At 34.3% G+C, this 26,361-nt stretch overlaps 1 protein-coding gene across 1 annotated transcript in view; it reads left to right on the top strand.

The window, feature by feature from the left end:
* The window catches only part of LOC128987967 (leishmanolysin-like peptidase), a 170,410-nt gene extending 146,970 nt beyond the window's left edge, over window positions 1-23,440 (top strand). Inside the window, exons 4-13 of the mRNA XM_054409122.1 lie at window positions 10,443-10,525; window positions 14,291-14,408; window positions 15,183-15,361; window positions 16,349-16,549; window positions 18,137-18,362; window positions 19,245-19,432; window positions 20,254-20,386; window positions 21,182-21,341; window positions 21,476-21,642; window positions 22,146-23,440. Coding sequence (XP_054265097.1) covers window positions 10,443-10,525; window positions 14,291-14,408; window positions 15,183-15,361; window positions 16,349-16,549; window positions 18,137-18,362; window positions 19,245-19,432; window positions 20,254-20,386; window positions 21,182-21,341; window positions 21,476-21,642; window positions 22,146-22,421 — 1,731 coding nt within the window. The 3' untranslated portion in view covers window positions 22,422-23,440. The remainder of the gene's footprint in view (window positions 1-10,442; window positions 10,526-14,290; window positions 14,409-15,182; window positions 15,362-16,348; window positions 16,550-18,136; window positions 18,363-19,244; window positions 19,433-20,253; window positions 20,387-21,181; window positions 21,342-21,475; window positions 21,643-22,145) is intronic.
* Window positions 23,441-26,361: the final 2,921 nt, after the last annotated feature.

The raw sequence follows: 26,361 nt of genomic DNA, 5'->3' as shown, positions 1-26,361 counted from the left end.
TGTGAGTAACTGTTACTTACTAGCTACAATAGTAACTGTTTGGTTTGATTTTTAGTCTATACTAAAGTGACAAGTGCAAACACTAAATCCAACTTCTCCCCCACACTCCTATGACGTCAGCCAAGATACAAACGTTATTCTACAGTTAATCTAGATATAGCCTTGTGTTCAAAAACGACCCACTTAGCCTAAATGACAGCTCTCACAACAATGATATTCGGTTAGTTAAAAAAATTTGGATTTTCAAAATCTACATACTCCGGGACTATGATGTAAGGTGATAAGGTGAAAAGGTAAAATTGTATTATGTCAAAACAACTATAGTTTCTTTCCAAGCAATGAATTAGCTTTTTGTTGAGTAGTCACTGAAAATTAGAAATAAAAATACTGATCACCGGAATAATATTTTTTTAAATATTTTCATCTTGTTTACATTACATACATTAGAAAACCGATACTTTTACCATCGTGTGGGTTTGTGAACATTTGGTGCGGTACGACCCCCTTTATTTTAATGTAGATTAATTTCTTGTGATTTCTGTAAATGTTTAGGCTACTGTGTATTTTATAAAATATAAATATAATAGAGCAATTTATATTTTATTGAAGTGCGTTATTATCGATATCCATGTGAAATCCTACCGTAAGGTCGGAGGTGAACGCTCTGGTAGGTGAATGTCATTGTTGAATTTTTATAGCTACTTGCTACACGAAACTGCAATATTGTCGACACTCCTGTTACTTCCAATGTCAGAATTGTCCAAGCCTATTTGTTTGTTAGCTGTATGGATTGAAAATGCGGTATGATTCAAAATTAATAGGATTAGAAACGTATGTTTATCACCTAATAGTACAATGAGAGTAAGGCATGCACAAAAGTTTTGATTACAGCTACCTATAAATCTATTTTAAAAAAATCATTTAATTTTGATTGATTTTTGTACAAATGTTTGGCGTGAACCGCAAGCTATAAACTTTTGTTGGTTATCAATGCCCCTTAACAAACGAAAAAGCTCCAATCCAAACGTTTTTTTTTATCTTAGATTTACTATCAGTTATATACTTACAATAATTATAGTTGTTATAGTTAGTATAGTATGAAGAATACAAACACTTTTTCGGTTTTATAACATTACTTAATATTACACACTGTACCATGGATGTAATAACATACTCTCGGGATGTTAATTAACACTTTCGTCACACGCATTGTAACATGTATAAAGTAACATCTGTTCTAAGTATCAATTCAGCCACTGGGTACATCAAGTACCTCTTGGTACATCAGGCTTCCTAAATGGAGAGTTACACTTGACCATGTGGTGCAGTAGTCCGGTAGTAGAGAACAATGGCCACAGTTAATTCGCACAGAATGTTGGTACTGCAATTACCCAGTTAAGAGTACTGCCGCCTTATTGAAACTTTTACTGCCTGTCCACACCTGAGCTTTCAAATTGAAAACCACAGGCTACACGGGGTTTCCTTTTCAGAGTTTACGCACCTTTTAATTAGCACGTTATTAGAAAATCTCCCTATTGGTTCGATACTGTCGAACTTCGTTGTTACCACCGTAATTTTCTTGGTAAAATTAAGCTCCGGGCCAGGTAACTATTTCTGTTTAGGGTGCCTGTCAATTTAAAACATTATTTGTTAAAATAGTGGAATTTATTTATTCCAAATTAGCAGAAACAAGATTGTAACATCACATGTTTTGGTTGCGGGCTTATAACAAGTACAGTTCGACAGTGTCAAAAACATTACGTTGTCTTCCTGATTTTATTAACTGCCCAAGATTGTTTCTTTATGAGCTTGCATCTATTTCAAATGTTTGAAGATTTTTTTTAATTTTATCTCTACAAAATGTATTAAATACGATTATAAATTTATTCACAAATAATTTTATTAGAACTTCGCTAAGCATGCAGGTGTGATGTAAAGTGGTCATTAATGCTTGAATTACCCTACCCGAAACTTGGGTTGTTTGCACTATTTATAACCGCTCATCCTCCATTAAAGTGATGCGCTGAGGGGAGCTATATAAGCCTCAGATAAAAGGTGAGGTGTCTCAACGTGTCGCTTTATGATGACATGAAATTGGAGGCTTTTTACTCGTCGAAGTCGCTGCGGGAATGAGTTTCTTTTTCCTTATACCTCAACATGGGAAATATCACTTCTCTTGGATGTCTCTCAAAAAGTGACATTTCATTCTCTAGCTTAAAAAAACATCTTATAGACCGGAAATTTAACATCTCTCAGTACTAGGTAAGGAACATTGCTTGTCAGCAATGTGAAACAGTTTTGGACTGAAACTTAACAGTCGGTTCAGAGTTTTTATTTATGTATATTCGAATTTTATTCGAATTTTAAAATTTTTTTATATATTTATCCAATGAGAATTTAATCGAATTTTACAATACAGCGCCTGTAGTACAATACATGAAAAGGCATTGTAGCACTTTTTCACACCAAAGAAGCCTTCTATAAGAATATTCATGTAGCATTCCCTGTTTCAATTGGGTGCCGACTAAGTAAATGCACTACCATGTGATATTATAAATTACGTATCAAAGCATGGCTTTCAATTTCAAACCATTTCTGTGATACGTTTTCCACTGCAGCTATTCAAAACTCAAAAATACATAACAGTTGTGTTACTGGTGTTTTTAAAATTTTGTGGTTTTGACATGGAGAACCTTCGACAAGTATAGAATACACTAGATAGGCATACACACAACTGTCACTGTATTTTTTCAATGCATATTTAGATAGAAAGAAATGGGACCTAAGTAATCACGTGACATGGACGCAAGAAGTTTTGGAGACTACGCAATTGAATAGGCTAATCCTTGTAATGGTGAATGCTAATCCTATGTATTATAGGTATTTGACAATTGTTCAGAAAACAATCCCTGGTCTCTTGGCTTTAACGCTGCTACGGCGACGTCAGATCACGGCATGTCACGGCTGGGACCTTCGTGCTGGTTGTCTGTGTCTGTAGCAAGAGATGGATGTGTCCACCAGACCGGACGGAGGATCATGGGTGGCATTTGCATGTGGATGGTGAAGCGTGGAGCGACGTGCCACGCGATGCTGGGAGTGGGAGGTGCTCAGTCAAGGTCCTGCAGGATGAGGATGAGGATGTCACGAGCCCCGACCTTCACCCGCCGTCGTGTGTGTGTTCGCGACGTGCAGCACCAGCACTACAAGACCTTCACTACACCACACAAGTGCTTACCCCGTCACGCCACCACAGTATTACATATATTTCCTTAATTACTGTGTTGCAACAGATGACGCTGCAATCATCACAAAACATTACAGTACTTCCACCTGCGTTATCTTGTTCGATATTCACGCGTACATATTTCAACTAACGTAGATTGGACTGTAAAAAGCTAGAGCTGACTCCTTTGGTAAGGTAACTACGAGACAAAGGAAGTTCTGTTCAAGAGGATCTGAAATTCATAAGGCTATTAAGGCTTGCGATATCGGATAAAGCCTGAAGACTCAAGAGGCATTTCAATCTAGTGCATAAAATAAAGCCCATTTTGCTGAAGCACTTCAGACTATAAGGCTGACTTGATTGTGGTGGTGATAATGAACAGCATTATTGGGACTAGGCCCTATCTTGAATTATTGTTCAACTACTTGTGGTCTTGGATTATCACAGTGTTCATGCGTGCATTACCGTTCAGGTTTACTTGGTCCTGTTAAACGCAGAAGTAAACTTAATTTACAATCCATTCGTGTTTTGTATTTTTATAACATAACAGTTTGTTACAGGGATATTTAAATTAGTGATTTTAGACTTAGAAATAACATTCTTCTTTGCAACTTTTCTTGGTTACAAATTTATAGATCCGTGGTGCACCGACAGTAAATGAGTGTCATGCGTATGCAGGGTGAGTTTTAAATGAATCCCCCCCCCCTACTTTTTTCTACATTTCTTAAGATATCAACGCCGGACCACATCAGATCATTGTAGAGTAGTAAGTACTTCATTTTGGCCGGGTTTAAACTTTTGGCCGCCATCTTGAATCCGCTATATTATTGGATACAAAGTAATTTTTCCAAATGTAAAGGTAGGGTTTTGACGCATCGTTTCAAACAACATATTTACGCTGAATATACGATGCTGCAATCCGTTTTTAAAAATATTCATCCATTCTAAAGTTATGAGAACTTTTTATAACTTTATTTTTAGCCCGTTTTAACATTGTGCACTTACAAACTAAGACCATAATCTCAAAATAGTGCTAGATAAAGGTAAGTGTATACAACCATTCATGGTCGACCTATTTTCACTTGGTTATGACGAATGTATTTTTTTCGGCCGCCATGAAGGTGGTGTTGTGACCCATCATTTTGAACTACTTTTTATGCTGAACTTAATGCCGCAATCCGTTTTTCATTGTAATATTTGTTTTTTTGAAATATTGACATTTTAAATATAATAATTGTAATATTTCACCAAGAAAGCTTGATAGCTAAACACGGATTGCGGCATTGAGTTCGGCTTGAAAAAGTAGTTCAAAATGATGGGTCACAACACCACCTTCATGTTTAAAAAAATTGATCACATTTCAAAATGGCGGATCCAAGATGGCGGCCGAAAAAAAATATCCGTCATAACCAAGTAAAAATAGGTCGACAATGAATGGTGGTGTACACTTATCTTCATCTAGCACTATTTTGAGATTATGGCCTTAGTTTGTGAATGCACAATGTTAAAATGGGCTAAAAATAAAGTTATAAAAAGTTCTCATAACTTTAGAATGGATCAATATTTTGATATCTTGAAAAAAATAGGGGGGGGAGGAACTCATTTTAAACTCACCCTGTATATACCTACAGGTATATATACTCAATGGTATAAGATAAAAGTAGATCAGACTCAAATGTTTACGGCCATGGGTCCTATAGTATTTCACACCAAGCTATTCTCATCGACAATTGAGCATGCCAGTTTTGCCTTTATTTTCATTCGTTCTTCATGAATTCATTTAATAAATTGAAATTCGTTTGCTGAATGAACAGCTCCCACGTAGTTTTTGGTCGGTTGGTTATTGCCAATACGCCGAAATTAATAGACATTTTTTTTTTGTTGATAGTGTTTTGTGGATTCGGATTGATGCATAGCTTTAATATTGTACTCCTACATCACAAGTTGTAGACTATATTGAAACCATTTGAAAAAAGATTTGAGTTAGCACTGAAGTTGTGTTATTCTACGTGTAGAAATAAGCATTATTTAAAGAGGAGGGTTGCAATATCGAGTGTTTTACTGTCCTATTAAGGACCAAGGCCATGGTGAGGATGTCACACGGTGCTGTATGTTGATAAGAAACTGCAATGACGTCATGGTCGTGAGGTACACCAAGGTCTGTGACGTCACAAGGAACACTAATCAGTACAATTAGCGATATATCCATGTAACAGTCATTAATAAGAATTACTATCTATTCGAAAAGTAGGGTATTTTAAATAAAGATTTTCTCCGAAATATATTGTGGCCATTCTGTACTAGATAAATATCGTATCACAGCCAGATTGAAATAATTACCAAACATGCCTTAGGTTATGTAATATAGGTATTTAATATGATGGAACTATATTAGTAATGTATCTGCTTTACACACAACTCAAATAGGTGTTTTATTTCAAATGTTTGAAGGCTATTATTTTTTCAATATCTACTTAATAATGAATAACCAAATATTAGATAATGATTAAAATATCAACACGTATTAATAATATAATTTTGAAATATTATTCGACTTTTCATGTAGGAAATTTGGTGGGTATTAAGTGGTTAATTGAATTAAAAAAAAACACCCCAAGCAATAGGTAACTGTTTGTGTTTAATACAATTCACATGTTAAAAAACAACATTTTGCCGTACCAAAGTTTAGCTATCTACTATAAGTTTCAGCTTGACTGCAGTTAGCTAAAGTGTGTTGACCCGAACTGACTTAATCACACATAGATAACACACAATGGATGGCCCTCATTGACGTTGGTCACAGATTGTGGTCCATTTGTCCATGCTTTCACCGTTGTGTAAGTTATGTGTTTCAGCTTGACTGCAGTTAGCTAAAGTGTGTTGACCCGAACTGACTTAATCACACATAGATAACACACAATGGATGGCCCTCATTGACGTTGGTCACAGATTGTGGTCCATTTGTCCATGCTTTCACCGTTGTGTAAGTTATGTGTTTCAGCTTGACTGCAGTTAGCCAAAGTGTGTTGACCCGAACTGACTTAATCACACATAGATAACACACAATGGATGGCCCTCATTGACGTTGGTCACAGATTGTGGTCCATTTGTCCAGGCTTTCACCGTTGTGTAAGTTATGTGTTTCACCGGTCATAGTTCACAATTTACGGAGTACTCTACTTTTGTCACTTTTCACTAACGTTTTAGTTGTTTTCATTTTTTTTAAATAATTTAATATGCAAATCCTATAGCCTATTCTTAATACAATAAGGGTTTTCTGTAAAATTCCTTTTGCCCAGCATTTACAATAATTAAGGTGTCATTTTAAAGCTTGGGATCTAGCGGAGGAAAGAATGGTAACTGAAAAGGTAATTTTCTTGTAGGGCTTCATTCGGGCCCCCTCCTCCTGGCGTTTGATTTCTTTCTAGAGATCGCCTGCAATGATTAAGTGATACTAACCACATTTGCTTTTAATGGTTTAATAATTGTAAATTGTAATTCAACGGCTATTCTTCAGTTTAATGCTTAACCACATTCAGATTGGAAACAAGAGACAAAAAGTGTATGAAAATGGATTTTAAATAGGCCACTTTTTTCATAATTGTAACCTGATTAAAGTTGAAGTTGGTAAATAACTTTTTATTGTGGAGATCTTGGATTAACAAATTTAATTGATTGAATATTAGTTTGTAGAAGAACTCAATTAAAATGCAAAATTTACGCACGGGTTGCCTCGTGTTGTTTGAATTTAAATATTCTAATTGATTCTTAATCAACGTGTAGCGTAATTATTATTTCAAATTGTAAATAGATATGTCTATATATAGTTAACAAATATATAGTGCTATAGTATATAGCAATATACTAATATATATAGCTTTAGTGTAGTGTTAAAAATCTAGATCGTGAATATGAAATTTGTTAAATGGTTGGCTATTTTGGTTAGCGAGTTTGATTTCTTTGGCGAAATTGATCAAGTTTTATTTGGATTTATGATAAATATGTCTATAAATTTTACGAGGTAACGTACTGTCAAAACCTTTATTTCTCTGACGATTTAACACTATCCAAAATCTGTTATTTTACAGTTTGTCAATCAGTAAGTCTACGTTTCTCTCTTTCAAGGCTTGTTGAACATTCATAAACTTTCCCAGCGCCTGCGAGACTAAGCTCCACAAACCGCCTTGCTTTGCCGCTTGACTGAATACTTCAATAATTTATACGGCGCCAAGTGGAATATAAAATCAGATGATCAGATTATTTACTTTGCTTTCAACTAGCTCAGTTGGATTCAAAGACATTCATTTTATAGATCTGTTTTATTCTTTCTACATTAAGTGATGAATTAGTTGTTGGATTCCCTATTTTACCATTACCTTATGAATAAAACAATATTTGTATCAGCTTATTCCTCTGTAATGTACTTATCAACACTTTTAGCGAATTTCCCATATAATAAGCTATTACCGTAGGTCTCATGGTAAGACCTGGGACTGATTTACCTTTTCGTTTTGAGGTCCCCAGAGCCAAAAAACGCACTCTGATCAATTTCATACAGGGTGATTGGTACTCAGTGTGACAAAAATTTTTTGGTGTAAGTACAAAGTAAATGAAGTGTGATGATGCATATAAAATGTTCCAAGTCTAAAAATTAGCTTCCCAAAAAATTATTTTATGTTTTTCAAAAATAACCATGCATTTAAACTTAATACAGCGATTTCTCAATTACCTGTATATGGATTTGAGTAGATAATGTCATTTTCGTGTTCTACATTAAATTTTGAATAAGAATAATACAAAATGACAAAGGATCAGTTGTAAAAACTCCATTGTAAATAGATTCAAAGATAAAAATTACGATGTTTGATAAAAGTTTAAAAAACAATGGTCTATTGCATTTTCCACACCCTGTATACAAGAAAGTGTCGGAACATGTTAAAAACTGCGCCATTTTATAAGCTTTCCAACCATATGCTACACTATTGAGGTTATAGTTATTTGTGCAACTAGTGAGAAAAGTGAGCAATTGACTCACTCGAGAGAAATCCTTACTCACGAGCCGTGGAATGGTTTCTCGAGTGAGGCAATTGTACTTTGAACTCGAGTTGCACATTATACTTTTCCTACAGTTACCATAAAACAAATAAATTGGTGAAGAAACATAACCTATTTTTACACAGAAGTGAACTTTTAATATAACATTTAATGTGAAGTGACAAATACAACAGTACAACAGCTGACCAGCTGATTTACAGCCAGTGCTGCCAACGTATTTCGCGCGCATACGACGTTGCCTGCATGTTACGCGCTCACTATTTCGTGCCTTCACGTTGCAAATCTGGAGTGAGACAAAGTAATTAGAGTGAGACAATGTTAACATTGTCTCACTGATGAGCGAATTGGACACTTTGCTTTCTCAAATCAGTGAGAGAACATGTACATTGTTAGGTAACTGTAGGAAAAGATATTTTTTCGTTTGTTTTAGTGGTTTGAATGCCAGAAAACAGGAAATTTTTTTACTGTTTTACTGTTCAAGCTGAAACAAAAATACAACTTTTGCTAATACATGCCGACTTTTTATGTTTTAAATGTTAAAGACACCATGCTTTGTAGTCTTCAAACCACTAAAGCTTACATAAGCAGACATAAAGCTCAATGGTGTAGCATATGGTTGGAAAGATTATAAAATTGCACAGTTTTTAACATATTCCGACACTTTCTTGTATACAGGGTGTGAACAAATGCAATTGACCAATGTTTTTTTAAGTTTTTATCAAATGTCTCAATTTTTATCTTTGAATCTATTTACAATGGAGTTTTTACAACTGACCCCCCGTCATTATGTATTATTCTTATTCAAAATTTAATGTAGAACACGAAAATGACATTATCTACTCAAATCCATTTACAGGTAATTGAGAAATAGTTGTATTAAGTTTAAAAACATAGTTATTTTTGAAAAACAGAAATTAATTCTTTGGGAAGCTAATTTTTAGACTTGGAACATTTTATATGCATCATCACACTGCATTTACTTTGTACTTACACCAAAAAATTTTTGTCACACTGAGTACCAATCACCCTGTATATATGTATGTCCGTTAGCGCAATAGCTCGAGAAAAAGTTATCCGATTTTGATGAAATTTTGTAAAAACACGTAAACCTACGTTTATTCGAACGAGTTTGCGAATCAGCATAATCGGACCATGGGAACTGAGGTTTTGGGGGGTTTAATGGGGGTAGAAATAGAGTTTTCCCATTATTTACCCTAAAAACACAAAATTTAATATGTTTTCAAACAATTGTGTAGAGCTTAAAAAAGAAATAATTTAGTACATTAAAGTGTTGTTTTATGTCTAACGGTTACAGAGATAATTAAAAAAAATTTAAATTGAAAATTCCCATTTTATTTTTTATGGAGAGTTAAATAAACTGTTGTAGTCGTATTGTTTATTGATATATATATTTTTATCAAATATGGCAATTTTGTTAACTTCAAACTAAGCTATTAAGATTTTAATACAAAAACAGAGCTCAATACCTTCCCTGTAGCAGCAAACCTAAGTACTCACTAAAATTAATGTTATTTAAATATGAAACAAATTGTAAGGAACATTTTTGTAGAAATCCAGCCAGGAAAATGGAAATTCACTTAGTCTGCAAGACTGCAAGTTTGCTGCGGCGGGGGTATTTTGATAGTACTTTATATTTTATTGTCTTGGAATGGTAATGAATTGACCCACATCAACATAAATTTAAAATATTACTTTGGAATTGTATTGTGTTTGTTTTTTTAGAAGTTTAAAAGTTTCAGTTTCAAATACCGCGACGTCATCCACATGCACAGAAGGGTTTTGGTCTTCTTTTGTGTGGTTATCAGTCTTATTTCTACTGTAAGAGGCGATAGAGAAATCAATCAAGTAGGTAATCTTATAAAAGTTGAACCTTTGGCTATTGATACAACCCAATTGTCAATTGTTGAACTCTATCACATGTTTTGTCCGTAGATAATGTAATAGTTTTGTGATTTTACCAAGTTTGACTTTTTTATGATTAAGCATGTTAATAATTAGATTTTAACGATTATCAACTATGTAATTCTCAGCCAATCGGCCATGTTATGTAAGTTAGCTAAATGACAGGTAATAAATAAGAGTACAGTATATTTAAACTTGTGTTGTTGTTGTTGTAAGTACAAAGTGTTGTTGCTTGTTACAGAACACTGTGCTGCCCGAGGCTGTGCATTTCTGGGAGCAAGCCCTCATGGTACGCAAGACTGGCAATACCATCCGCCTCAACAGGTAGAAACAGGATTAAAACATCTTATTTATTTATCTATATGCAGAATCCAATTACTTACCTAATACAATTTCAGGAAGTTCAGCAATTTTTTAAAAACCTATATTTGAATAACATTTTCAACACTAAACCTAAAGTTTTAATATTTATAACTCTTAATTTCTACCTAAATATTTTATTAAATTAAAAGTACTCTATTTAAGCTCTTGTTTAACAACAAGTCTTTACATTTCTGTTTTAATTCTTATGGATTCCAAAATGATGTATCTGAAATTTGTTATAACTTAGAGGCGGTTCACGAGTACGGGGTTCCGTGGCCCGCGGTTATCGTTGTTCTCGGCCAATTTTAACCGACGGCCAAAAAATGGGTTCACGACATAGAGCGTTAGCCGAGATCAAGCTTAGCCGAGACCAACGCTGACCGTCGCTCAACAGCAGGGATTTAACGGGGAACTTTCGTTATAAGGTTGGCAACAGCCACGTGTCCTACCTACCGAGCCGCTGCTCGCGGTCGACGAGTCCCAATACAATAGAATGACGTGATAAATTATTTCAATTCTACAGAGTGTTTACTGATGTTGCATAAACAGGTTAAAAACTTGCACTTAAATTCATGCTATACTAAAGTTTAAAGTTACTGGATTAATCATTGAATTACGAAATGAATAATATACTTTTACTGACATGTCATTGAATCTGGAAAATACAATTATGTTTTTAATAACATTTGTTAAAACAAATCTTGGTAATGGCTGCAATCTAAATTTAGATCACCATTTATGTTCAAATATACAACATACTTATCAGGTTTGCAGTTTTAACCAAACATTCAAAATATTTCATAAAATGAATGTTCTTTTCAAAGATTTATGATTATCTTTTATGTATCAGTAATTTGTGAAAAAAATAAATTTGGATAGGAACAACTGGCTATTATAGGAGTCGGGATGCCCTTATATAAGTAAAAAATTATAATATAAAACGTTAATATTTTTGTTTGAAAGTGATTGCAATATATGTGACGTAGATATTTTTCTTTTATTGAGAAACAAAATAAATATTGAACATTAGTTATAGGCTAAGAGATATTAGAATATTTCATTTCAGTACTTAACTGTGTAGAGGAGTGGAAGTTCTAAATCAGATGACAGTAGACACCCTAGTTAGTATTTCGCGCTCTTTTCCATAGATCATCATGTAGCTACAAATAAATAAAAGGTTAAAATACCTTACTGTTGCCTTGTGGTCCAAAGTATTGTCCTATACGGATCCAACGATGGCGCTCGCGCCGAATTGTACATAATCCACTAGGACAATACTTGGGACCACAAAGGCGACAATCAGGTATTTTAACCTTTTATTTTTTGGTCAATCAGTTGGTCCGGAAACACCACAACAAAATATGAAATGTCGCTACACCTTAGGATTTACTCAGACATTAAGCATGAGAAATCTTAAGTGTATAAAAACAGGATATAATTTTTTTTATTGTTGTAATACAACGTTTTGTATATTTAACTATAGAATTTATCTTTTAACTCAGAAAATTGAAGCAATTTATTGTAAATCCCGATATGACAAATATTAAGACATTATCAGATGAAAAGGTCTTTCTTTAACAAATGTTAAATCATAAACATAATAATATAAACATATAATTTAAAAGATACAAAATAAAATTTGGATACAAAATGACCTATGTTTTATATGAATTTTATGGAGGAACAAAAATTGTACTAATTTTATACAATACAAATTCTTAGACAAACCTAACAGTGTTTGGTGGAACCATTTTTATTTTGATATTATTCAGCTGAAATAAAAGGATTCAAAATTGCTAAAATAAACATAAAACATTTACGCAACTAGATTCGATTGCAATTTAAATTTATATGATTATGTTAAGCTATTAGTTATATTTTTACTTAGTAATAATTAATAAAAATGTCTCAACAGTTACTTTTTACGATATTTTGCATGTTTTCGGCAATCAGTATTAAAAAAATTAAAAAAATAAATATCATGTTGAGGGTAATGAAATTGTTCGAAATTTAATGGCGAATCCGAATATAACATTCTTTTTGCTAACAAAAAAACAATAAACGAGCAAATGAGATAATCCCGACATGATGTCACCTTAACCCTGCTCCCTAGCAGGGTTAAGTTGACGGCCAAAACCATTGTTATTTACGCCCGAGATTATCCAGTTTGCGCTAGACCATGACTCGTGAACCCGACATTTAGCCCGGGGTTTTCTCTAATTGAACCCGTGAAGCCGACTTTTTGCGCTCGAGTTTATCCCTGTCATAATTGGGTGAAGTTTATCTGTCTGCGCCCGAGCGCGGGTAACCTCGTACTCGTGAAGCCGATTTCTAAGCCGCGGCGCAAAAAACTGGCTATAACTGGATTTTGCGCTCGAACTAAGGATAACCCGTGACTCGTGAACCGCCTCTTAATATTCATATTTAACAATTACAAAATTTTTCATATAATTTATTTTGATAAAATGTGTTATGAATTTTAATACAAAGCAGTAAGGGAGGTCAGGTAAGAAGGTTAGCTAAAGTAAAAGGAGTGGTGGCAACCACAAGGAATAATTTAGTTGCCACATCCCTCGGGGGTTTTCATTACATTGCTTTTACCCTTTGAAAGAGAAACTTGAATGAAACGCATGCATTAAGTTCACCTCCCTCAAGGTTCCTAAAATCAGCAACAATATTTGTTTCCTACTCATTCTAGAATTTTTATCAAAGGTTTGAGGACTTGGTTCTCTGAAATGTTTGTTTACAATTATTATATTACAGTGTGTTTGACCACAAAGCTAATATTGTTAACCAACCGCTGAAAGAATATGAGTTGGGCAAATTAAAATTTTAATTTTGTTGTTATTTCTTTGGAAAGAGTGTGAGAGGGTCATTCAGTTTCAATCCTGTATGGTATGTTTACACACAAAATAAAGGGTTCAGTCCATTGTTTTATGTTTACAATTCATCAATTTAATCTGTAAACTTTTGATTACTTTTTATTTTTTGACAATACTCATAAATAAAAAATCACAGCCCTCAGAGGTTTAAAACACTCCTTATGATTCTATGAATCAGCTGTGAATTTATTTATTACAAATTAAATATTTTATTGTTAAGTTTCCATCCTGTTGTAGCAAGTTCATTATCTGCATTATTATTGCCGTTGCCTAGCAACCATAAAATCCACATTCAATACTATTATTGATGTAATTGTCTATTGGTTAAGTGTACGCATAGCAAGATTTCTTATCTTTGGATTATTGCATTTACTCATTTTGAACATTATACCTTTGAATTTGTTGAAAAATTTAAACTGTACCTTGGGCTTTTATTACCTACGTCTTGAATTATTGACACATTTCTAAAGCCTGCAAAACTTCTTGATACCAATCATTAATACAATTTTTAGAGTGAATGATCACAACTTGTGACAGTAGGTTCAAACTTTGACTCTCACCACAGTCTGATTTGCTAAAACAAAATTACTTCATTTTCTCTCTGAGTTACTTCTATTAATTTGTTAAAAAAATAATAAGTTTAACAACTGAATAAAACAAATATAATATTGTACCAATATTATGTAGCTCAAGACATCAATCCCTATAATATTCCATCCCTTAAAATATTTTATTCATACATAAAGATTTTTTTTAATATACTTTTTTTCAATTTAATAGGTTCATGTCAAGTTAGAGAAATTGTCAAAAAACAAAGCTGCTACTTCTGGTTTTATACTTTCAGGAAATGTGAAAACAACCAGGTGTTCTACAGAAAGGGTGACCCATACTCTTACTGCAAGAATGCTTGTGAGGAGAAGACAATGTGTGGAGAGGTGCAGGTCCCTGAGGAGCATCTTGAGGTACAACTATACAGTATACATCTTATAATATACAGCAGATTGGGAACATGTAAAAAGGCTGAATTGAAGCTACACCTTATTGTGTTGTTTCATACAAGGATGTTTTTTTTAAGTAAGGGTCGTTTGTGCGTATAGCCATAGTATAGCTTCCTAGTTCGCCTACATGCCGCAAACAAGGCCTGTCGCCACTTACTATCATCATTTGTAAACAGACAAATGACGCCATTTGCAGCTCTGTAGCTGATGTATACACTTTGCTGTATAAAACTTTAAAGTTATTGATGCATATGAGATAAGGTCAGTGATACGTTTTTTGGTTGAAAGAAACATATCTGATGCTAACATTCATCGCCAGATGACTGAAGATTATAACCGTAATGCAATGGTAGAGGGTTAAGTGCAGAAATTGGTTAGTTAGTTTAAAAACAGACGTGAAAATCTCCATTTCTGAAAAAGTTGTGTTTTCGTGGCACCATAGCTTCTCACCAAATGATCTCACAGAAAAAAATGTACAACCATTTTCACTCTCTATAACCCAGCAGTTCATGAACTATGGGTCGGAGCACTTTTGGTGGGTCGTGATGATACCATAATTAAAAAAAAAATTTTTTTATCTGGACTCTGAACTACTGGAACTGTCTGTTGTCCACTAGAACCGTACCGAGCGGGTAAGAAGGGCAGGGCCGTACGTACAGTGTACATTAAATATTTTTCAGAATATTCACTGGTTAATTGACTTTTGTTAACAGTTTTTTTTCTGGTGTTGTTTTACAGGTGTGCAGGACTTGCAATGCCACAGGTATGGACTGTGGGGTGCAGGATCCTAGTGTAGGTCCTGGTATTGAGGATGCAGACTTTGTGTTCTATGTCAGTGCTATGGAGACAGAGAGATGCCACAAAGGACTGACTGTCGCCTACGCAGCTCACTGTCAACAAGAGGCTGTACTGGACAGGTACTACACAAACATTTCATTTGTTAACAGTTTTTTATTTAACATAAAAAATACTCCAAGCCATTTATACCTGCAAACATTTAATATTCAAATTTATTACGTAATGATAGGGAGGGGAGTAGCTAAAACATAAACTCTAGGCAATCCTTCCCCGATAGTCCATCCTAGAGCTGCCCCTGATGAATATGTCAAAGATATATTTTTGTAAGGTGCACATCACGATTATATTATCTGGAAATTCAATAGTTTTTTTTCATTCCTCTCCTAAGGTAAGTGTACAATTGACATATATGTGTAAAAAATCAAATCATTGTGTTATAAATTCTACAGGCTTTGTTGGTATATTTTTTACTTGGGTACAATTTAACAAAATAATCCCACAATTTGACCTTGGTGTTAAATAAATGAGAACTTGTCTGTGTATATGGTGGCGTCCAACACTCCATGAAATGAAGCTGCAGCATTATAACACATCTCAAGGGAAATCTTAACAGAAACATCAGATTGTGTTTGTTTATCACATTCTATTCATTTTATTTGCTTTCCACTCTGAGAAACTGTATAAAAAATTAATATTTCGTTATCAAGCCACGAGTGTGGTTTTAGTGTGATGTTACATAAGAGTTTTTCCACTTAACAGTGTAAACTCCTGTTGCTGTTTCGTTTTGTCAGGATTGTCATAGAAAGGATCCTAAAACTTTACCCTGTCTAGACTATTGCAAAAACTTTAAAATTTACTGTACCTTGAAGAACTGCTGATTAAGTTGCATGAACTGCTGATGAGTGAGGACTGCTGGTTTTGGTTAACACCTATACCACAAATTAATTTAACTTGTCAGTGAGCTGATGATGCGGGGGAGGTTGGGTAACAGAAGATTGGACAGTTGAGAATCTACTCTAATTACAAGAACTGTACAAAATTATTTCTGTTGATACCGAGTGTTTTTGATGTATGATGAGTGTACCAGTGTAGTCTTTGCGCTGTAGGCCCATCGCTGGACATGCCAACCTATGTCCTGACAGCATCAGCACGAAGCCCCAGGAGCTGGAGATCCTGCTGTCCACAGTCAAGCATGAGATCCTGCACGCCCTCGGCTTCTCTGTCAGCCTCTTCGCCTTCTACAGAGACGCTGACGGCAACCCTCTCACTCCACGAGAGGACAATGGCAAACCTCTGCTAAATGAGAGGTATTTGTATTGACTATTTTTTAAGGGAGAGATTTTGTTTTACTGTGCTTTGGTAAATTATATGAGTAGATATCACTATAAGCTGTGTTTTATAAAATTCTTCTATACAGTATACAAGAATATACAAAAATATTATCAAAGTTTTTTTTTATCAAACCAATGCTTTATTTTCATTGATAATTACAAGATACTAAAAATTTGAATTCTTTCAATATATATGTTGAATGCTTGCTCCATCTTAAAATTCTCAAGCAGATCTCAATTTCTTTTAGATCTTATCAAGCACATGCTTGTTGTCCTTAAAATTGAGCAAGTCAATCTCACTCTAATCCAATTAACTACCTGACTGTAAGGCTTAACCCATTTTTCTGACAATCTCTTAGCTAGTGCTATTATCACTATCAGTGTTTGAAAATCGTTTTCTAGGATTCCGCAGACTGATGTTATCAGGGGAGTGAAAGAGGTATTCCGACACTCACAGGTTGACATATACTTTCTTTTCTTTTCTTCTTCTACATTTTTTATGCCATTTTCATGAGGTTGTATGGGGGAGCATCAGTGCCTATGACACGGTTAAAAATATGTAAATAACCTACAACTTGGCCAAGGAATGTGCTCTCAATAATAAACATATGACCATTTGACTACATAATTTTTCTTGGTTTATTGACTTTTTATAGAAAGCAAAATTGAGTTTTAAGAGCTACAGTAGAACACCAACTACTGTATGCGGTATCCGGAACACCAATTACCTACATCACCTCAAAGATTAAAAATTAATTCAACCCGAAAAATTGTGTATTGCAAATTTTTTGCAGTTTGCCATTGTCCCTTACATATTTTAATGACTGCCAATTTTGTCGATCCTGCAGTAATCCATATATCTTGAGTCTATTATACTGTCGTATCAATCGATGGGTAATGTGTTCCCAGCCTAATGACACTGTCTTATATATTTTTTTCTTGAAAATGAAACTAACTGGATTTTTTATTATCTGGATGAGGTGCAATGCAAATTAATCCATATAATTGATGATAATAATAATACTTTATTGCCTTGATTTGCATTGTATCAACATAACAATTGATTAATTTTATTTTAGTTGTAATTCTATTCTAACTTCTCTATTTTGGGGAGCGAGCTGGTCTAGTGCTTACAGCGCAGGACTTCGGTTCCAGAGGTCCCGGGTTCAAATCCCGCCAAATCACCAATGGTTTTATCTAAGTGATAATGCCGCAACCCCTAGGTCTAGCCTGAAGTAATGTGGAAAACAATTCCGAGCTCGTGCCTAGCGTCTACAAAAAAAATTCTATTCTATTTTTAGTTAAAAAAGAAAGAGCAAACTGAAGCAAATTTAGATTGTTGGATCTGTTTGCAGCAGCAACAAAGTATGGTCTTTTCCCTTGTATATTACAAATTAAGAATATTTCAAATGTTAGTTCCAACACTATAGTATCCCCCCACTTCTAAAGCAGTAACGATATAAACGACATAACCATATAGTGGTGTATGGATGGTGTTTGGATCACATACGGTTGTATGTGTTTTGTATATACAGCATACTATAGTATGTTTGTGATGTGTAGGCTGCAGGCGCGCCAGTGGAGTGAGAAGGTGATCCGCACAGTGGTGCGCAAGAACTGGAAGGTGCACGGAGGTGTGGTGGATCGTGAGGTGCAGCTGATGGTCACTCCGAGGGTGGTGGCTGAGGTGCGCAGACACTTCAACTGTTCTTCACTGGAGGGAGCAGAGCTGGAGGACCAGGGGGAGGAGGGAACAGCTCTCACACACTGGGAGAAGAGGGTGTTTGAGGTAACAAACATCTGTGAAATTGAGATATTTTTATCCATCGTTAAAAAATAATGGTTCTTTAGAGTTTCACAGGTGTTTCAAACACTGGTGTTTTTACTGAAGAGTAAGATTGTTGGTTTTGTAGAGTACCTTATAGATGAGTCCTTGGAGGCTAGCGGCCATCTTGGATAATTTTAAACAACTGATGAAAGAGCAATGTTGATTTTTTTTTACAGATGCTGAAGAGTTATTTACGATCTCAAAATATTGTTTTTTTTTTTTAATACCAAAGTGATTGTAATTTAAGTATCTAGTATACTGTGGGATTAAAAATTGTCTTTTTGTTTTGTAAATTGTTTTATGAGCTAGAACGTCTAGCCTCTAAGGATTCAAAAGCAAGCTTTTAACTCTCAAATGCAAATGTATTATTAATTCAGAATAACGTTAAATGGTTAAACAATCAATTCAGATTATTTTTGTACACAGTGCTTTTAAGTTTTCTTTAGCACCAAATTAACCCTCTGATTCAGAAACTATGTGGTTTAAGTAATTTCCCAACCTTTTTAAAGAGTTTGGTAGCTTGCTAAGTTCTATCTTTTAGACAGCCCAAAAATATTTTCTTGAAAAATTCATGTTAAAATTGCTTGCAGGAGAGGGCCTTTTCTCTCGACCCCTTGAAAAAAGATTTCCCTTCTTTTAAAAATGTTCTTGCGGGTACCCTTGAACGGTGGAGTGTGGTCTACCATACCCTAACTCGACTTCCCACTTTTCTCACCTTCTGATTCTTTCTTTCCTCGCCCTAACTGAAACTAAAGCTGTTCCAATCCCATTTTAACACATCGTTCCAGTATGTTAAGCATATTGTCTCTGGTATATCTCACATGGTGTGGTGTTTCTGTGTAGAACGAAGCCATGACAGGGACGCACACACAGAACCCCGTATACTCGCGGCTGACTCTAGCACTGATGGAGGACACTGGCTGGTACAGAGCTAACTACTCCATGGCTCAACCACTGTCCTGGGGCCACAACCTCGGCTGCGACTTTGTCACTACCAGCTGCAAACAGTGGATGGACACCAAGAGAGCAAAGTATGTCATATTGGGGACAATATGATTTTACAGATACCTAATAAACATTTTACATTCTCTGATACAATATGTAGACTTTTTTTTCATACTGCAGCAAAAAACAGTCATTTTCAATACATGTGTTATAGGTCTAAAGTCTTTCTCTTAGTCCCTAGGGAGTAAAGTCAGCTGTTATAAACTCTGTTGTACACTTAGATTGCAAGCAATCACTTGTATGGAATTTATGTATCGATTGATTTAATCAGTTGCAGCTTGTTGTTCCATCCTTGTCAATAGCTCGACATATCGATAGTATAATAAACGCTAACTAACACAATCGTAATAGACTAAATGATTTAATCACTTATCAAACAGCTGCTTGTTTGCATTTGCAAAATTAAAAACAAGCTACAAGACGTTTTGTGTGGTCATTTTTACTTGAAAAGTGTGATTGTTAAGTAATGTTAAAATATGCCAAATATAGTTCATCACACTGGCAAAAAAACGTAAACGATACAAAATGTAAATTTTGCAATTTGTTTGCAATCAATTCTTGATTCTTGAAATGTATCTATTTAATGCTCTCTCATTTCCCGAAACTTTGGCTTGGGTCGAGAAGAGTCAATTAACACCGTAAAGAAATAAAGAATTAACATTGAGTGCACATCAATAACCATTAGCATCTTTTTTTTACAGTATTTACTTGTTTGGTAACGTTAAAAGTGTGTTAAAGGTTCAACTGCAATAGTTCCATAATTTTGAACATTTAGGTACTAAACACTAAAATAATATTTGTTTGAAAATTATAACAATAGACAGTTGAAAACAAATGGCTGTCACAGGGGGAAGAGTATTCATCCGTTCTGTGACAAGGTAAAGAGAGATCCTCTTGAGACGGAGTGTACAGACGACAGAAGCTCAGTGGCTCTGTGTAACTTGGTAGAGCACCTCACCCCACTGCCTTCACACTACCAGGTGACTAAAACATGCTGTTTACTCCTTTGGACTTTGTCGTCATATTTTATAATTACGTACCCAACGTTAACCTTAAGACTGTACATTGTTTTCTTCTTGCTTCGTATAACTGGTTCGCTTTTAAATGGTCTCTGAGGACATTCACAAAATAAAACTGCCATTGGATCTCAGTCCCAAGATGAAATAATATTTTCTTTTATACACAATTTTTGTATAATTCTTTTGATCACGATAATGCAAATAATTTAAAATAACTCTACAACAGTGAAAAGTAGTACTGTATTCTTCTATTGTTCTGGTGATTATTGTTGTGTTGTGACTATTTGTTGTGTTATTTTATTATTATTGGTGACTATTGTTGTGGTGGTGACTGCAGAGTAACCTCAGTAGTTCTATGTGTATCTGTGTTTTATAATTCAAATTTTAACTCACAACTTTACAATTGAAACTATTTCTACTGAGTATTATTGATATTCTATTGAGTATTATAAGTAATATACTCTATTAACTGCAACGTGATGGCAACATTCACGTTAAGCATATTTTGTAAAGTGGAGTTGTCTGTTCTAACATTTTAAGCATGATGCTTATATTTAAACACCAGTTTTTTTTTTATGTTCATGTTTTCTATAGTGAATTACAAGAACTTGATTTGTTTAAGACTTTATTGGGCCAAAAACATTGTAGATTTATTGTAGTCGATTATGGAGGTTGATATGGAATATTCTACTGCACTTATTTGTGTAGAGTTAATTGACTCATACATATGTACAATAAAGTCTCCATGGTTTACAGAATTTTGATTCCATTCCCCATGTGGAGCCAGGGAGTGAGCCCTACTTTGGAGGCTCAGTGAGCTTAGCTGACTATTGTCCTTACATCCAGGAGTTTACATGGAGATCCAAGAATGTTGTTGTCAGAGGCAGTCATTGTCAATACGTTGAGAACAATCCTCGTAAGTACATGATAAATACTATGCCGTTGTGATTTTAAAATTTCCTCAAGGTCTTTATCTCAAAATCTGAGTTTTAGTTTTCCTCGCCAATTACAACATATTTGTTTCTGATTATGTTGTGGTCGTTTTTATAGACCAAGACAAGAACTTTGCCCTGGAGTGGTATGGCGAGAACTCTCGCTGCTTTGACCACACAGAACAGATGTGGGAAGAGCGTTCCTGTAGTCAAGTCAGACAGTGGCAGCATTGGGGCAGTGGCTGTTACCAGTTCCTGTGTAGAGCTGGCCGCCTGCATCTACAGGTATTACAATCTGAATATCATCTAAGTAGCTATATGACAATCCACACATAATGTTATCACTACTAATAAAGAGGGTGTATTTTATAGAGCCTCATTTTAAAAGATGTTGGCAACCTATTTTATTCTTGTATTTGCTCATCCATCTAGGCCTGTGCATGAAAAGAACAACGCAAAGCAAGATAAGCCCGTATAGTAGAAACATGAACACTTCTGATAAATTAAATTTAATTGGCAGCACTGGGACACAAACCAAATACATCGGTGCTGTTGTTTCACAGTCTGTTGCACTATTAGAGTCACAGACTCAACAACTATTGTCGGTTAAAAAATGTTGTACAACTCTGTTGGAATCAACATGAATTTTCTCTTGAAAGTTAACAACTTATTACTTACGTGGATTAAGGTTTTGTAACTTGATCAGAAATAAATATCCATCCTACCACTGGAACCACCGTCATCTACCCATCATTCCAACAAACTCAAGACTATCTACTCTGTTGCAGGTTTCCAACTACACGTACACCTGTTACAAGGCCGGCCAGGAGATCAACATCAGGATCATAGCCAATGACTGGCTACACAAGGGAGCGCTGGTGTGTCCTCCGTGTGAGGAGCTCTGTCAGGAGCAGTTCGCTGCTACAGGGGATCGCTGTAAACCTGACATAACACCACCTCAGACAGTCATGTATCACATGGACCGCCTCACTTGTGGCGCCATCTCTCTCTCCCTCTCACTCACGCTCCTCTCTCTCACTCTACTACTCTCTGGCATCACGTAGCCCCTGCGTTACAGGTTATTTATGTAGAATAGACCATCATAATTTATAAAATGACCACTGGGTGGTCGGAATGGTGCATTAATTCAACTCTTTTTGGATATTTTACTTCAAAACGAGTTGAATAAAATTAGACGTGATGTGTAATTGTGGATTAATTTGTTTCACAATTTGTGTAAATAAAAACCGACCATTGCAAATATTTCTGGCTATACTCAGAGTGTGTACAAGCTCGCAAATTTGTGAGTAAAGAGGAATCCAGCCTATCCCTAAAGGCACTTTAGTTTTGGATTGTGCTTTACTGTTAAAATTATAGGCAGTTCTGTATAATCTACTATGTTGGCCTAATTTATAGAGTTCTGTTGGCCTATCATAATGTTTCCATTTTAGTTTTGGAATTTGCCAATAATGACAGTCTATGAATAGTTCTCACATGGCATCGCTGAAACACACCTGCTGCATATAGCGAGGATTATCTGTAGGCCTATCCTATATTTATGAGCCTAATAATACGTTAGTTCTTTTACAAAATATTTGTTATGTCCATCAAATTCAAAATGATTAAGGGTACTAAACTTGATTGATATATTTCACCACCAACTTTGAGTTCAATTTTATGTTTAGCTTTGCCTTGTGAGTGAGTGCTAAAACTTTATGTTCCTAAATTAGAACAATGAACCAATAATTGACCTATTATATTTTTGTTTGAAGAGTAAAAATTCATACAAGTATATATAAACAATTGAAACCGATTTAAGTAAAATACATGTTTGTAGTTCTTAATATGAAAAACAACATTGAGAATTGTTTTTTTAGCTGAGGTTTGCTGTTATGGATGGTGTAAAGTAAAAATTATCCACACATTATAACCATGACTAAGTTTATTAGTTACTGGAAATTATTCTCATTTAAGTGATGGAGATATGAAACCAAAGATCAAAGAATGCTGTTTTGATAATCAATACAATAATAAAAAAAATAGGAATCAGCAAAATGGAAAAATAGGATTATGCAACCAATTTTTACTAAAAAACAAACTCAATTTATAAATTTTATTCTTATTTTGAGACAGAATACGTAACAAATTGTAGTCAAAGAATGTCTTTTTTTCAAACAAATCTCTTTTTTAACTTTAAGTTAATATAAGGAAAAGAGCCATAAACTATTCAGCGGCATACAAATAAATAAAATAATAATTTAGCTATTGCCATTTATGTCCTCTGTTGGTTAGGCCCCTTTTATTCACCGCGGTTGCCCGTTAGCGGGCACCCGCCGCGGGCGATCGCTGCAAAGTGTGCTTAATAAAAGTACACCGTTTTGTGTTGTTTGGTTGAAATACTGGAGTGCTGGAAAGTAATATGAGTTTAGGAAAGTGTAATGAGTGTGGAAAGTAAGTAAATGCAGGAATCAGCTACTCCGTGTGGTATAATGCAAGAAAGCCCTCACTGTCAGGGTAACTGTAGGAAAAGTAAGAAATATTCTCCTAGACATCTCTTATCAACAAACTAGTTTTGTCACAACAGGATTAAATGTAAACACTTCTAAAATTACAATGCATTTAATGCAAATGATGAATTGTTCTCAGTGTAAACCCTTGTTATTAGCTCATCTAAAATAAACATTACAAATAAAAGGCTTATGTTTATTTTTTGTATTTATCAATATAAGGTGCAGCAAAAACAGAAAAATCCCCATATTGTACCCAGGCGAGATTGATAGTCCCACTTGGATATGGTCTTAACATAATATTTCATAGCTTGATTTGTATTTTAACATTAAGATGAAGCTTAGCTAAAAGTTGGAGATTTTACTACGCAAAAAATGCTGTGTTATTTAGAGTACAATGCAAACACATAATTAAAAGTGTTTAGATTAACAATATGGGCTGGGAAGGGGATGTTATCCTCTGTATACTCAACAAAAAGAAGAACCTGGAATAAATAATTTCCGTTTTCTTACATTGTGATCAATTTATAATTCTGTCTTCTGTGGAATTTCTAATTGCACTATAGGTTTCCACAAAAGTGATTAGTGTTAACAAACAATTTAGATATAGATAGGAATCAAATGTATCGAAATGTATTTGAGGCTGTGAATAACTTAATCTATGATTTTAAGTTTTGATCAATGTTTTGTGATTTAGGAGATACATATTATCGGTACTAAGGGTTCTCAACCATTTGGCTGGATTGTGGATTTTGTCTCTACTTAAAAATCTAATTATCCTTGCTCTGGTTTACCACCATATAATGTAACAAAAAATTAATTGATATCAAATTCTAATGAAATAAAAACATATTCAAATGATTAATCTATTGTGTTTTTTAATGCCATATTGTGCTTTAAAGTCACCTTTATAAGATATGATTTACTATATAAAACCCTATTATTAAACTTAAAACTGTGCTTTAAACTAGCACTCTAGTTAAAATTTGTTCATAATAATTCTTCCTTGTAACAATAATTTACAAGCTCAATTTTTACATGTCTATACAATTTTACTAGTGTTTAAGTCTTGTTAGTTTCATCGTTTGCATATCATTTCTGCATTTATCGCCCTATTGTGTTATTGCAAATATTTTATTTTTAGGTGTTAATAAACATTCCTAAATGTTGTACTTTGTACATTTTTTATTGAATTTGTCTTACTTTGAGTGATTTCATCTTTGTACTATAAAATGTGTGTGTAATCTAAGATGTGTATATTTTATTGAATTGTAAATATAGTGATAGTGAAATATAAGTAATATACTTACAAATAACATTCTCTTTTCTATTACCCACTTCTCTAAGACTCATCTTTTTGTATAACAAACAATTATCTATTAAGAGATAAGCATACCAATTTAAAATTTGTATTACTGCTTCACAATATTTCCTATCGTAATGGAAAAATTCTATCTTGATGGAGTAACATTAATTCTTAAGTCATTGCAACACTCTGCACATTAGGGGTCGTCAATCAAAGTGATTCAAGTTAATAAAATATTTCCATTGTTGTGGTGGGCAGTGACAGAGGCAGCACTGTTGTGGTATTTGTTTAAAACCTATGACAAAGCTAACGGATATATTTACCATACTCCAGATGTCTTTACTCCTCCTATTCTGTAAACCATGACTTTCTAATATAGTTGAAAGAGTTCAAATTCAGCTGCTTACAGTTGTAAATTGTTGATAACATCTTTAATTTTATTTCATCCTTAGATTAAATTAAGTAACTGTATCCTAAGAAAATTTGTGAACTGAAATACATTTTTGTTATCTATCCCCATGATATATGCAGTAGTTTTAGCGAATTTCCCCTATAGGGAATAAGCTATTACCGTAGTACTCATGGTAAGACCTGGACCCAGGACCGATTTACTTTTTTGTTTTGAGGCCCTGAGACCAAAAACACCATCTGTTCAAATTCATATATATATATATTTATATATGTGTCCGTTAGCGCAATAACTCGAGCAAAAATCATCAGATTTTAATGAAATTTGGTACAAACGTGAAAACCTACGTTTATTCGAACGAGTTCGCGAACCAGCATGATCGGACTATGGGAACAGGGGTTTATGGGGGGTTTTATGGGGTAAAAATTGGTTTTTCCCATTTTTTACCCTAAAAACTTAAAATTTAGCAATTTATTTCCAGATTATTTTGTAGAGCTTAAAAAAAAACAAATAATTTAGTATATTAAAGCGTTAATATGCGCCTAATGGTTACGGAAAAAATTCCCTAAATCTGTACATTTAAAAATCCCATGTTATTCTTATGGAGAATAAATAAAATGTTGTAGTTTTCTTGTTTATGAACATATTTTGATTACATTTTGAAAATGCATTAATTTCATACTAAACTATTACTTTTTACAAAAAAAACACCTTTTTACCCTCCCCGTTGCAGCAAACCTAAGTACTCGTTAAACTAATGTTATTTAAATAGGGAATAAATG

This window comes from Macrosteles quadrilineatus, unplaced genomic scaffold (genome assembly GCF_028750875.1).
Source record: "Macrosteles quadrilineatus isolate MER2022 unplaced genomic scaffold, UCM_ALF_1.0 Scaffold_1__1_contigs__length_201487025, whole genome shotgun sequence".
Taxonomy (NCBI): domain Eukaryota; kingdom Metazoa; phylum Arthropoda; class Insecta; order Hemiptera; family Cicadellidae; genus Macrosteles; species Macrosteles quadrilineatus.
This window is presented reverse-complemented; position numbering and strand designations above follow the sequence as displayed.